Source organism: Molossus molossus, unplaced genomic scaffold, assembly GCF_014108415.1.
Source record: "Molossus molossus isolate mMolMol1 unplaced genomic scaffold, mMolMol1.p scaffold_m16_p_6, whole genome shotgun sequence".
NCBI lineage: Eukaryota > Metazoa > Chordata > Mammalia > Chiroptera > Molossidae > Molossus > Molossus molossus.
Genome location: NW_023425399.1, coordinates 5,546,072 through 5,560,730, shown reverse-complemented (window position 1 = coordinate 5,560,730; position 14,659 = coordinate 5,546,072). Strand labels below are relative to the sequence as shown.

The 14,659-nt window shown below is 48.4% G+C and overlaps 1 protein-coding gene across 1 annotated transcript in view; it reads left to right on the top strand.

The window, feature by feature from the left end:
• Window positions 1-14,659, top strand: part of DOK5 (docking protein 5) — a 126,916-nt gene that overhangs the window by 75,901 nt on the left and 36,356 nt on the right. The window contains exons 3-5 of the mRNA XM_036245092.1: window positions 6,625-6,739; window positions 6,823-6,942; window positions 10,222-10,411. Of these exons, the coding sequence (XP_036100985.1) occupies window positions 6,625-6,739; window positions 6,823-6,942; window positions 10,222-10,411 (425 nt within the window). The remainder of the gene's footprint in view (window positions 1-6,624; window positions 6,740-6,822; window positions 6,943-10,221; window positions 10,412-14,659) is intronic.

The following is a 14,659-nucleotide window of genomic DNA, read 5'->3' as shown; positions in this document are numbered from 1 at the left end:
AGCCAGGGCCATCTGTGTATCATTTTTAACAACCAAATGAGTTTTTGCTGTCTGCTAACTTCCAGAACCCTCCTGTTAGTAATGAAAATTTGTAACCACATCTCACTTAAGACCTTTCTTGGAAACATTCGGTCTTTCGCCTCTTAAATCATAATTCTCAGACATATTTGAGATTTTGGTCATGAGGCTTGAAATGTGTCCTTATCACCTTTCTTAGGGAATGCAATCATGAAATGGGCAAGAAAGGCAAAAGAAACCCACAAAAAACCCCCAAGAAACAGCAACCCCCAAACCCAAATGGTCCATGCAGAAGTGACCTTTGGGATCACCACGTGGGAACCAAATCTTTACCAAGTTTCCATTGAAATCCGTCCTCACGCTATAAGCAAGCGAGAGTTGTTCTGGGTGACGACATGGCCGTCAGGTCCATTGGTTGTCACCCGAATTGTTTTTCTGAGCATAGATTTACCGTTTTGATGGATGCAGGAACGCAGGGGAGATTCTTGAAGAAGGAAAGGGTTCCAGAACAGTGGTGTGTAAGCCGTTCCCTCCTCGGGGCTGTTACACCAGGAAGCAAGTTGTACAAAGTGCGTGTGAATCTACGTGAACGACATCCTGATACCCGTAGAGCTGACGGAGTGTCTGCGCTCTGGCACCGGGAAGGGAACCTAAAATCTGTAACCACAGAGGGAATGTTCCTGAAAGGTTTCACCATGGCAGGAAGTACCTTCTGTTGATCTCAGACATAAGGGACAGACAAGAGACCCCAGAGGACGGTGAATGGAAAGGGTTGCCACACATGTCCCTAGTCCCGAGTGCTCATCCTCCTGGAGGTAGGAGCGAGGGCCCAGGAGTCACTTTGGATGGTCAGGGACACGGATATAGCCCCCGTGAAAAGAATCCTCATATTCAGTGAGACTCTGAGACTGTATCAAAATCTGTGTTTGCTTTACAAGTAATCCCTTGGGCACAAATTATTTCTTTGTAAAAGGAATACAAAGAAATTTTGTAAAAATAATATACTCTGCCCTGGCTGGTTTGGCTCAGCGGTGAGAGCGTCAGCCCACGGACCAGTGAGTCACGGGTTCGATTCCGGTCAAGGACACGTACCTCAGTTGCAGTTTGTCCCCAGCCCTGGTCGGGTCGTGCAGGGGGCAACCAGTCAATGTGGCTCTATCACATCAATGTTTCTCTCTGTCTCTCTCTCTCCCCCTTCCTCTCACTCTGATGATAAATAGAAAAATATCCTTGGGTGAGGAATTAAAAAAAAAATGCCCTGCCTTGGTTTTCACATTTATGGAGTACCAGTGTCTTATAAAAGTTTTGTGTGACTTATAAGTATATCCGTACATGTTAGTTCTCGTAATTATCACCTTACCATGTATTTTGAGGAAGACTCGTGTGTGTGTGTGTGTGTGTGTGTGTGTGGTGGGGGGCTGCGGGTATGTGGACACATGTGCTCACTGAGTTGTAGCTCTGATTTGGGGACAGAAACGGTTGCATTAGAACCTGCTAGTCCTTCTGCACATAAAATGTAACCCTCCCAGCTCTGTCCCTGAGCAGAGGTGTAGAGCTGCTATTATCTAACCAATTTCCAAAATGGGTAATTGTGTTTTGACTCAGCCATTCTCTCTGCACTTCCTGACTCCTTCAGGTGACTTATTTCTTCCTCTTTGCCCTTAATGGATGTGGAAGGAAATGACGTATTTCAGAGTCATTGATGTGCTTCAGACTAGGGTCGACTACTCTTCGGTAACGACTCGGTGGAGGGTCAGAATAAAGCCTGGGGCACTGACCTCATACTTCTACCCCCCATCCTGGGGGAACAAAGAGGTGCTCAAGTACAAGATGATTCTGTGGGCTGAAATTCTCTGTGCAGAGAGATTTCTAGGGTTAGTCAGTAGCATTTCATTCAGGTGGCTGAAGAGCGTGGGATTCAGGCAGGGTTGCTTTGCTTCATTCAAAACTTGGTTCTGACATTTTTTTTTCTTATTAGCTGTGAACGTGGGCACGTGACTTTGACCTTCCTCAGCCTCAGTTTCTTCATCTTGCAAATACGGAGAAGAAGGTCTACCACGTCGGGGTTTTAGGAGACATGCTGTATGAGAACAGTCTAAGCACACCACGTGTCAGGCGGGGCGGGCTTGGTAGACGTTGACTGTCAAAGGGCCGTGTGCATGGACTGGGTCCATCAGCAAGTCATTGGCAGTGATTCGTGTCCGCGGGAGCTGCCGAGAGAAAAGGAGCCATCACAACGGCAGATCACACACTACAGCTGTGGGCATCGTCCACGGGAGCAGAGAGAAGGGAGCAGCAGTTCACCCTAAGGTCAGGGCAGGCCTCCCAGAGGGAGAGGAAAATTGACATGTCCCTGGAGAAGAGAGGCAGGCGAGAGGGGCATTCACTCCGCAGAGACACCGTGCGGGTACGTTTGTGGGTGGGCTTGTTCTTTTGTTCAGCGAGTCCGTGTGTGTTGATTGAGTTGGGTTCCCCCAAGTGGCAGGCTCTGTGTTGGATTCAGGGGACACAGTGGTGAGCAAAATGTATACTGTCCCTGCCTTACGGAGCTTCTACTCCACCAGCAAGACAGGCAGTGACATAACCCTGTCATCAGAGGGCTGTGAGGGCGAAGACGTCATCAGATGTAGAACCTGAGACTCCGACTAGATGGGAAGGGGGAGGGGGTTGTCCTTTAGGGCTCTGCAGGTAACTGAGACTTAAACTAAGACCCGGAGGGTGGGTGGGGAAGGAGAGAGTGGGCAAGACTCTGTGCTACGAGAATCCTGGTCCCTTCTGGGAACTAAGTAAAGGCCAGTGTGGCTGGGACTTAGAACACATGGCGAAGGGACCGGGGGGGAGGCTGCTGAGGAAGCTCTGGGGAAGGTCCCAGAGGGTCCTGATGGTCATTCTAAGGATATGGGCTTTTGTCCCAAGTGCCAGGGGAAGTCGCTGAAGTGTCTTATGCATAGAAATGCTCGAATCAGACTTGTGTTTGGGAAAGACCATGTAGATGCTGTGTTCGCAGTGGATCAGTGGTGTAGATGTTGTGTTCGCAGAGGATCAGTGGTGTAGGTGTTGTGTTTGCAGTGGATCAGTGGTGTAGATGTTGTGTTCGCAGAGGATCAGTGGTGTAGATGCTGTGTTCGCAGAGGATCAGTGGTGTAGCTGTTGTGTTCGCAGAGGATCAGTGGTGTAGGTGTTGTGTTCGCAGTGGATCAGTGGTGCAGATGTTGTGTTCGCAGAGGATCAGTGGTGTAGATGTTGTGTTCGCAGAGGATCAGTGGTGTAGATGCTGTGTTCGCAGAGGATCAGTGGTGTAGCTGTAGTGTTCGCAGAGGATCAGTGGTGCAGATGTTGTGTTCGCAGAGGATCAGTGGTGCAGATGTTGTGTTCGCAGAGGATCAGTGGTGTAGCTGTAGTGTTCGCAGAGGATCAGTGGTGCAGATGTTGTGTTCGCAGAGGATCAGTGGTGCAGATGTTGTGTTCGCAGAGGATCAGTGGTGCAGATGTTGTGTTCGCAGAGGATCAGTGGTGCAGATGTTGTGTTCGCAGAGGATCAGTGGTGCAGATGTTGTGTTCGCAGAGGATCAGTGGTGTAGATGTTGTGTTCGCAGAGGATCAGTGGTGTAGCTGTTGTGTTCGCAGAGGATCAGTGGTGTAGGTGTTGTGTTCGCAGTGGATCAGTGGTGTAGGTGTTGTGTTCGCAGAGGATCAGTGGTGTAGCTGTTGTGTTCGCAGAGGATCAGTGGTGTAGGTGTTGTGTTCGCAGAGGATCAGTGGTGCAGGTGTTGTGTTCGCAGAGGATCAGTGGTGCAGATGTTGTGTTCGCAGAGGATCAGTGGTGCAGATGTTGTGTTCGCAGAGGATCAGTGGTGCAGATGTTGTGTTCGCAGAGGTCAGTGTGCAGATGTTGTGTTCGCAGAGATCAGTGGTGCAGATGTTGTGTTCGCAGAGGATCAGTGGTTGCAGAGTGTTGTGTTCGCAGAGGATCAGTGGTGCAGATGTTGTGTTCGCAGAGGATCAGTGGTGCAGATGTTGTGTTCGCAGAGGATCAGTGGTGCAGATGTTGTGTTCGCAGTGGATCAGTGGTGTAGATGTTGTGTTCGCAGAGGATCAGTGGTGCAGGTGTTGTGTTCGCAGAGGATCAGTGGTGCAGATGTTGTGTTCGCAGAGGATCAGTGGTGCAGATGTTGTGTTCGCAGAGGATCAGTGGTGCAGCTGTTGTGTTCGCAGAGGATCAGTGGTGCAGCTGTTGTGTTCGCAGAGGATCAGTGGTGCAGATGTTGTGTTCGCAGTGGATCAGTGGTGCAGATGTTGTGTTCGCAGTGGATCAGTGGTGCAGATGTTGTGTTCGCAGAGGATCAGTGGTGCAGATGTTGTGTTCGCAGAGGATCAGTGGTGCAGATGTTGTGTTCGCAGTGGATCAGTGGTGCAGATGTTGTGTTCGCAGAGGATCAGTGGTGCAGATGTTGTGTTCGCAGAGGTTCAGTGGTGCAGATGTTGTGTTCGCAGAGGTTCAGTGGTGCAGATGTTGTGTTCGCAGAGGATCAGTGGTGCAGATGTTGTGTTCGCAGAGGATCAGTGGTGCAGATGTTGTGTTCGCAGAGGATCAGTGGTGCAGATGTTGTGTTCGCAGTGGATCAGTGGTGTAGATGTTGTGTTCGCAGAGGATCAGTGGTGTAGATGTTGTGTTCGCAGAGGATCAGTGGGGTTTAGGTGGGACTGGGGAGACGAATAAGTAGTCGTGAAGGGTGATGGTGGCCTGTGCTGGGGCAGCCGCACCAGAATAAATCAAATACAAGTGGTTTCGGGGGTGAACTCTAAGGGACGTGGGGTAGTTGAGGAATAGAACAGGTGGTGTTGAGCCACTAAAGAGGCTGGTTTGGTGAGCTTTGGGGGACACCGGTGTCTCAGTCTGTTGGGGCTGCTGTAACAGAATGCCGCACACTGGGGAGCTGAGCAACAGCAGAAGTTTACTTCTCCCAGGTCTGGAGCTGGCAAGTCCAAGGTCAGGGCACTGCCAGCTTCAGTATCAGGTGACAACTCACTTTCTGGTTCATAGATGGCATCTCGGTGCTGTGACCTCACATGGCAGAAGGGACAAGGGGGCTCTCTGGGGTCTTCTGGGTAAGGGCACTAACCCCATTCATGATGGCCCCACCCTCACACCGAGGGAGGTCCTTCTCAAAGGCCCCGCCTCTTAGCTCCATTGCCTTGGCCAGGAGGGGAGGGGAGGACCCGTGAGCCACTCACGGGGAGGCACAAACATTCAGTCGGTAGCAACAGTAGCAACTTTCCTGCTATTTCATGCTCAGAAATCTACATTCATACTGTCAAGAGGGCCCGTGGAGGTAAAGAAGCAGAGGAATGAAATAGTCGGGTGAGTGTGCTCACTGGGGGGTTTGTTTCTCTCCTCACCTACTCCTGAGCCAGGCGCTTACTGAATTCAGTCATCGATGGGAGACACGGTGCGCACGCCCCAGGCAGAGATGGACGGCAGGCACGTTCTGTTGTCTGACACAAAGGGAGGTTAATTGTTCATCTTGTAAATACTGCTCCCTGACGCTGCCTGCCTGCCCTGCTCTCTGCAGGACCCACGTCTCCAGCCCCTCCTGCAGCAGGGCGCAGGGCGTGACCGAAGGATGGACAGGAGGGACGGACGGTCATTTTGGGAACACAATAGCAATGTCTGGTGTGGGAGGGGAGGGGTGTATAGAAGTGTTCAAGGGACCCAGGCATCGGGGAGAGAGGAAGGGGAGCGAGTCTGCTGGGGAAGCCAGGGGATCCTCACCCAGCTGCCTGGGCGCCCAGCGGCCAGGAGGTCAGGGAGGGGAAAACATCTCACACACCAGCTCTGGGCTGGGACACAGGGCTTGCACCCGGAGTGGACGGCGTATTTGAGAGTCCCCACGCCCCGTGCCTGACTGGAGGGGAGCGAGACAATTTATGATGGACCGGACCAGCTCTCGCTCCCCTTCCTCTGGGTCCGGGCCGTCAAGGTGCTTCCCCTGGGAGACGGGGAGGCTGTCTCATGATGGACAGGGCATGAGGACTGCTGAGCCGGAGGAGTCTTTGGCGGTTAAAAAAAAAAGACTAAAATAAGCTTTCTATGCCTCTGGAGAAATGCCTCAGAAAGTTTAAAAAACAAAGGTGAGCCCTGGCCGGTGTGGCCAAGTGGTTAGAGCATTGGCTCGCTCACCAAAGGGCCACAGGTTCGATTCCCGGTCAAGGGCACGTATCTGCGTTGTAGATTCGGTTCCCAGCCGTGGTCGGGGTGCGTGGGAGAGGCAACCAATCACTGTGTCTCTCTCACATCCATGTTTCTCCCTCCCTCTCTCCCTCCCTTCCATTCTCTCTAAAAATCAATGGAAAAAATATCCTCGGGTGAGGCATAACAACAACCACAAAAAGAATAAATAAATAACAACAACAAAAGAAGAAGGTGATGCGTTCACCTGCCTTGCTGGGTATTGAGGGCAACACTGAAGTAAGCCGTCTGTGTGAACGGATAGACTCTGTCGATTCTGTGTTCGTCCTGCTCCCCAGGTCGGCCCTGGGTTTGAGGGTGTCGATGGGAAGCATCCCTCGGGCCTGGGATCAATCTTGTGATTGTCCGCCTTTCAGGTCACAGAACTCAACAATGTGAAGAACGTGTCCCGGTTGCCGAAGAGCACGAAGAAACACGCCATCGGGATTTACTTCAACGACGACACCTCGAAGACCTTCGCTTGTGAATCAGGTTCGTGGGAGGAGGGAGGCTCTGGCTTCCGGCTGCTCGGCAGGCGCTGGGCTTACAGGTTCTCCTCTGGGCCGTGTCCGCAGATCTCGAGGCTGACGAATGGTGCAAAGTGCTCCAGACGGAGTGCGTGGGGACTCGGATCAGCGACATCAGCCTCGGGGAGCCCGACTTACTGGCCACTGGGGTTGAGAGAGAACAGAGTGGTACGTACGCAAAATTCTCTCCTTTGATCTTTCGAAACACTCTTCTGTTTCCGTATAATAAAACATAAGGTTTCCTCATCATGTAAAATTTTTGAAGTTATGAAACAATGTATATAGAAGCAAAAGTAACCTTCGATTTCACCTAAAACTTGTGTTCATAGTTCAATGTATTTCTTTTCTTAGTATGTTCTTGATGCATAATATGAATGTATCAACATTAGTAACATCAGCTAGAGACTGGGAGGAGCCTGTTCTGTGCCGTTTCTGTGGAAGATGCATTCGCTTATTTGATTTCCCAGCAGCCCTATGACATAGGTAGTGTTAGTTTCCCATTTTACAGATGAGGAAACCGAGGCTTAGAAGAGTTTGCTCCAATTCCAGTAACTAGTGTTTGATTCCATACTATACTTTTGGGTCTGTATTCAGAATGTACAGATAAAACATGACATGGGTTTGTGTCTTGACTTTCTCAGTTAAAATTCTTATTGAAAGCCTTCCTGTGTTTTTTAATAGAATCCAAACTCGATGAATATTTCATCAAGTTTAAACCCACCTAAATATGTGATTTTGTTTTCCTTTGTTCTGAAACACTTGAGCCAACTCTTTGAGCTCAACATGCAACCTGGGAATAAATCATGTCAAGTAATAATGACCAAAATATTCATGAACACTTCAGCAAGGAATCAGTGTTGGTGTATAGTATGAGCCTAGAGGTGAGAATCATTTCTTTGTCTCCAAATAGACTTGTGACAGGACAAATTGGATTCCAGAGGTTTTTGTTTTGTTTTGTTTTGAATCCTCAGCAGGGACATGCTGAGAGAGAGAGAGAGAGAAACATTGATGTGAGAGAGAAATGTCGATCAGCTACTTGCCATATGTGCCCCAACGGGGGATCTGACTTGCAATCTGGGTATATGCCCTGGCCAGGAATTGAACCAGCAACCTTTCCGTGCACAGGATTATGCTCAACCAACTGAGCCACTCCAGCCGGGCTGGATCCCAGCGTTCTGCTGTGGCCTGTTGCATTGATCTATGAGGCCATAGGGCTGTATCACAACCAAGATGCTGTGTGTCTCCTGACTTAACTGGGACCGCGGCAGAGGCAGAATTGGACTGACCCTTCGCGTGGGGCGCACACTCCAGCTGGTGGTATAAAACGTCCTCTCTTCCCCTTGGAACTGTGTCTTCATGTCACAGTCGAGGACTATTTTGCGTGCACCGTGTCTGCCATAATCCACCTCCACGGAAGCGTTATGGACGGACCCCTGGAAGTGCTGGCTAATTCGAAGGAGCCTCCTGTAGACGAGGAAGTTGAGCTGCAGTGAGGTGGTCCGGTGCCAGGGTCAGGCAGCTAAGCGCCAGGCTCCTCTGGGTCACTCAGCCAGGATGCTCCCGGGCTGCGAGGACCCACCTGTCGTGCCTCACAAGCAGGTGCTCTTGAAGCCAAACAGAGAGAGGAAGTCATCACCCGATTTGCTTTCTTTAAATTTGGAGTGCTCTGATCAGCACTTATTTTTCACACATTTATATTGGTGAAGCTGCATCCTGATGGGCCTTTGCACTGAATCCAGGCACTGGCTGTGCCTAGGAGTGACCTCTCCTGGACCAGCTTTCTGTGCCTCAGTTTCCTCTTCTGTCAAGTAGGAATAAGAATAGCCCTGGTAGATAAGGACGAGGGATTATTCTGAAACTCAACTGTGTCTTTTAAGGCACCTTACAATATTAGTTTGCATGACTTCCAGGTAATAGAAATGGTCACTCTCACCACGATTGCTGTTGTCATTCTCAAGCAAGGTAGTTATAAAATCACTTTCTCTTCTTTTTTTAATCCTCCACCCGAGGATATGTTTTTATTGATTTTAGAGAGAGAGAGGAAGGGTGAGGGAGAGAGAGAGAAACATCAATATGAGAGACCAGCCCTGGCCAGTTTGGCTCAGCAGTTGGAGCGTCGGCCTGCGGACCAGAGTCCTGGGTTCGGTTCCCACTAGGGGCACGTACCAAAAAAAAAAAAAAAAATTATGAGAGAGCAACATCGATCAGTTGCCTTCTGTACACACCCCAACCAGGAATCAAACCTGCAACCTTTGGTGTATGGGATGATGCTCCAACCAACGGAGCCACCCAGCCAGGGTATAAAAGAACTTTTGAGCAAATGAGCTGGTAATGATCTCTCTCACTTTCTAATTAATGATGACAGTCTATCTTACTCGTTCCAGCCAATATTTGGCTAGAGGGACTGTGAAATACTTAGAAAAGTTGAGTGAGAAATACATGAATGCATTTCACAAACACAATCTTGACACTCCTACTTAGTGAATTCAACTGAAATCTGTGAAAATTCCAATGACATCTTTACTGTAAAATAATGACTCTAGGATGACATTAATATCATTAGCGGCACTCTATTTTGTCAGATGTACGCAGTCTGCTACAGTGACGGGTAGGAGAAAATGTGTTTGCTGTAGTCGTGATGGTTTTGTTCATATTTCACCTTAAAGTATTTTGACTCTGTAACGTCTTAAATATGAGTTTTCTAAAGATATAATACAAATGTCATGATTGTGTCCATAGGGAATAAAATGCAGTTGCAGCAGTAAGCCAAGAACTGTATTTGCAGTAATCTTGGTTAAATTTTAACAGTCATCTTAACAAGCAACTGAATATTTCTTTCCAGTATTTAGCTGAAGACAGCTCATTGTTAACACTAGTTCAAATATATCAGTTGGCATTTTTCCGAATTGCTGGTTTGTCAAGTGCATGGTATGAGCGCCGAGTTTTATTTAAACAATTTGGGTTACAGTTTTATTCAGCTAGTTATGAAAATTGTAAGTTGATCGATATAACTTGAGCATCATTACAACATGTGATAATTATTTCACACCTGCCTCTTTTGTGAATGCAAAAGTGTGGGTGTAATTAATATGTAGTTGGCAGGAAAAAAATGTTTTTAAGGGCTTCATTGCCTTAGTCTTTTATTGGCATACACATTTTTTTATTATGCAAATTAAAAAAATTCTAAAAGTGGTCTTTGCTCATTGAAATAGGGTTTAGTGTATGTTGTCAGCCCGACTGTACCATTATTACGTGGTTTAAAATGGTCTTGCTTTTAAAAACCGTTTTCTGGGGCTGTTAGCTTATGAGAAAGGTTTTGTCTTCCTGAGTATTGAGTCAAGAGCTAGACGATGCACTTGAATTACTTTGAAATGCCTCTTTGTTCCTACAGTGTCTTTGATGTCTTGTTCCTGGGGATTTTAGACTAACCTTCTGTTTTTCTCCCAGAGAGATTCAATGTGTATTTGACGCCGTCCCCTAACGTAGATGTACATGGCGAATGTGCCTTGCAGATTACGTATGAGCACATCTGTCTCTGGGACGTCCAGAATCCCAGAGTCAAACTCATCTCCTGGCCGCTAAGCGCCCTGCGGCGGTACGGACGCGATGCTGCCTGGTTCACGTTCGAGGCGGGGAGGTGAGTCCAGGGCGTGCTGCCCTGTGTCCCCAGGTGCCCGTCCTCGGAGGCCCGCCCTGCACCACACTTTGGGAAATGCGCCACGCGACCTGTGCCCATCCAGTGTTAGGGGCGTCTTGTAAAACACTCAAATGTTAAACATGCCTTTCTTTTTCATGGATGATTCTTTTTTTTTTTTTTTAAATGTCTCATCTGACGGTATATTTTTCTACTTGTTATCAGGTAGAGTGGGAGGGAGAGAGAGACAGAAAGAAACATCGATGTGATAGAGCCACATCCTCTGGTTGCCTCCCGCACGGCCCGACCAGGGCCGGGCAACTGAGGTACGTGCCCTTGACCGGAATCGAACCCGCGACTCATTGGTCTGTGAGCTGACGCTCTAACCACTGAGCCAAACCGGCCAGGGCTCCATGGACGGTTCTGATGTTTCACTAACAGGATGTGAATTTTCGTTGCGCGGTTGGATTTCAGACCACACGCTGAGGCTGAGCTGGGTAAGCGTGTCGTTGACTAGGTCACACTGCACAGAAGCTAGCTTCTTGGTCTTTGGAAAACTTCCCTGTTGTTATTCTATGTACGTTTCCCACCGGCGCTGGCTGGGGTCCGTTCCCCGTGTGAGGGGCACCGATACTTTCTGGAGTTGCCGCTGGTCGCGTTCTACCTGGTTTTCTCACGGCGCAGTGAAGGCCACTGATGCCCGAGGAGGTTGATTTGCTCCTTGCCGAAGCCGGCGGGCACTTTTCCGACCGTCGCTTTTTCCGTTCGGAAGTTCATCTGGGAGAGTGAAAGTGGTACCCTGGTGTTCACGTTGATCATCAGCTACAAAGAGATCAGTCCAATCAGCATTCCATTTCCTTCTCCCCCACCCTCCTTCCTCAAACTCAGGCTCTGTTTTTGAAACGCTGCATATCAGTTTTATATTTCAGAAATTTAAATGAATGCATTTTAAGAAGTACAAGTCCTTCTGGATATGGCCCGACATTGCATTCAAGTTGAAAACCATCACCCTGGCCGGTTTGGCTCTGCTGTTGGAGCATCGGCCTGCGGACCAGAGAGTCCCAGGTTCGGTTCCTGCTAGGGGCACATACCAAAAAAAACAAAAAACAAAAAACACCTATCATGTGTGGGCAGAATGGACAGGTGTGGTCCTTGAGATAAGGAGAGTAAACATAGATGTTCTATTTTTTTTTTTCTTTATTGATTTTAGAGAGAGAGGAAGGGAGAGGGAGAGAGAAATAGAAGCATGGATGAGAGAGAACATCGATTGGCCGCCTCCTGCATGCCCCCCACTGGGGATCGGGCCCACAACCTGGGCATGTGCCCTGACCGGGAATCGAACCGGCGACCTCTTGGTGCAGGGTCGATGCTCTACCACTGAGCCACACTGGCCGGCAACACAGAAGTTCTAAACACCCGAGAGGTGAACCCTGAGTAGAGGACAGGGGAACCCCACTTCCATGAGTCTGTTAATTCCATTCTGAACAGAGCCCAGTGATTGAAAACTTGCTTTTCAGAAAGATGATCAAGCTGATGGTCTTACAACCATTCTAGAAAGTTTTAAAATTCTTCTTTCCCGTACAGCTCTTCTCTGGCTCATTTATTTCCAAGTGCTGAAAGCGAATTTCACGTAGAGTATAATTTCACGTGCACTATTGAAATGCTACCACTGAACCCGTGACTGGTGGAGGCGGCAGAGGTCCGCATGTCAGATGAGAAAACTTGAATCTGCAGAGCAGTGTTTTTTTGTTTTGTTTTGTTTTTTGTCAGGATTGCTTATTTTTATTATCCTTATGGGGAAATCTCTATAAAGAAAATTAAGAATTTGTTTGGGAAGGTGAGCATATTTTCTTGTTTGGGTCTTAAATATTATTTATGTATTAATTGTAACCGGCAAAATGAAGGTATAAAAATGTTGTATAATAGACTTTGCTGTGGACCATAAAGCCATATCAGCCCACTGTGACTTCATACTGGTGCATAAGAGAACTCGGTGTTTCTCGGGATGCTTGGACCATCAGACGTGACTATTTCTCAGCGATTCTTTGATTCATGTATATACAAAATGGAATAGGAAAGGCATATGGCTTTTAAAAAAAAATTCTCACTCGAGGATATTTTTCCATTTATCTTCAGGTAGAATAGGAGGGAGGGAGGGAGGGAGGTAGAGAAAGAGAGGGAGAGAAACATCGATGTGAGAGGGACACATTGACTGGTTTCCTCCCGCAAGACCCCGACCAGGGCCGGGTACCAAACCACAACCGAGGTAAGTGACCTTGACTGGAATCGAACCTGTGACTCTTTGGTCCATGGGCCAATGTTCTAACCATTGAGCAAAACCAGCCAGAGCAGCATATGGCTTTTTAATTACAATTTCTGAAGGCTAAAACCTCAGGAAACTTTCATAGTATCTCATGACTATTGGAACCTGTTTTTTTGAAATTATCTTAATAGTCTATGTTTTGCTACCACTCATATCTTCCTCTAGATTCATGTGTTTGTATTGAAATCTGGTTGAACTTCTAAGGATCTAAGATGGTTTTAAAGACTTTTATATTTCTCCTAAGTCATGTAGGAAATCATAGGGGTTTTTAAGGGGTATAATTGTGTGTGTGTGTGTGTATGTGTGTGTGTGTGTGTGTGATCATGTTCCTCGTTTGTAAACAACAGTATACAGGACACGGATATAGAGGTGGAGAGATACGTGTGGGTGTTTGAAGAACATACATTTCAGAATTATCCATTGATCTTTAACCAAAAACTATGAAGTGCTGTCTTGGAAAATGAGAGTTTCACTCCGTGACCTCGGTCTCCTCATGGCCTGACCTTTTGAGTGTTTCATCCGAGAACGCCCGCACTTAGGTGACTCTACTACCCACAACCCGCCCCACACAGTCCCGTGTCTCCCGCACTGCAGGGGCTCGGAAGGTGGTTTGGGTGTGAACAGCGTTCTCGTTCCGCGTCATGCCTCGCGGGGTCGGGGCCAGCTCGGGACGGGCTGATCCGAAGGCCGAGCACTGGGGTTGTGTCCTTAGGCTCCTACGCATTTCCCAGCCAGCTGGGTGTCGTTTAGGGGTGCGGCTTCAGGTGCCCATCTCTGTTCTTCATTAGCTCTTGCCTTTGGACAGAGTGTTTAACTTCCCTTGTAAGTTCATCCGAGGGATAACTTCCTTGCAGGGTAAAACGGAGATGCATGCAGAGGACCTAGGCGGGTGCTGGGCTTCTCCTAAACAGTATCTTTGATATTTCACTATGATTCCTTTTGGAGCAGGACCTGGCTTTGCAGGATGCAGGCTGGGTTACGCACAAGGTGATATTACGAGTTTATATTTTGCCTGAAACTCCAATGAAGATGAATTTTTATAGTTACCATCAAGATGCTCAGGATAATAAGATCATTCATGCTCCCCCAAGCGTGAAGGTTTCATATCTGCCTTGCTTTATTAGTGGAGATAATTTTTGCCTTGGCTATTTTTGGCTGTGTTCACAACAAGGCAGTTTCCTGGTAAGTAATAGAATTTCCTCTCTCTCTCACACGGATAAATGAATAGGCGTTAAGTCTCCCTAGGGCTCAGTGGTTCTCCACCTTCCTGATGCCGCGACCCTTTAACACAGCTCCTCGTGTTGTGGTGACCCCCAACCATCAAGTTATTTTTGCTGCTACTTCATAACTGTAATTTTGCTACTGATACGAATAGCCATTGAAAATAGGTGTTTTCCGATGGTCTTAGGCGACTACTGTGAGAGGTTGAGAACCGCTGCTCTAGGTGGATTGTTCTCACGTAGTCAACATGCTTCTGTGGAGATTGGACAGGATTTCTGTTGGGAACACAGAGGTCCTGTCAGGGACCGTGGGCAATGTTCTGCTCACCTCCAGCCCCGTTGTGGACGGAACCGAGTGTCATTCCCGGGTGGTGGCCCCATTCCACCCCACCAAGACCCACCGTGGGCACGTGTGATGAACTAGGACTTGCATAAAACTGAATGAAGCTGTCGGTCAGCCACACGTGGGCTGTGGGGCCTCGGGTGACTCAGCGACTCCCCGAGCTTCCGCTGGCCACCTGTAACAGGTATCAATCCACACGCATCTCGCAAGGTCGCCGTTGGGGGAGCGACGGTACCTGCACGAGCATGTGGCTCGATGCTGGCGCGGGGTGGACGTTTGTATCGACCCGACTGACGTGCGCAGGGAAGAAGTTCATGGGCGTCCATGGCCCCAAGCCCGGGGAGGAGGGAGGGCCTCAGGCTTGG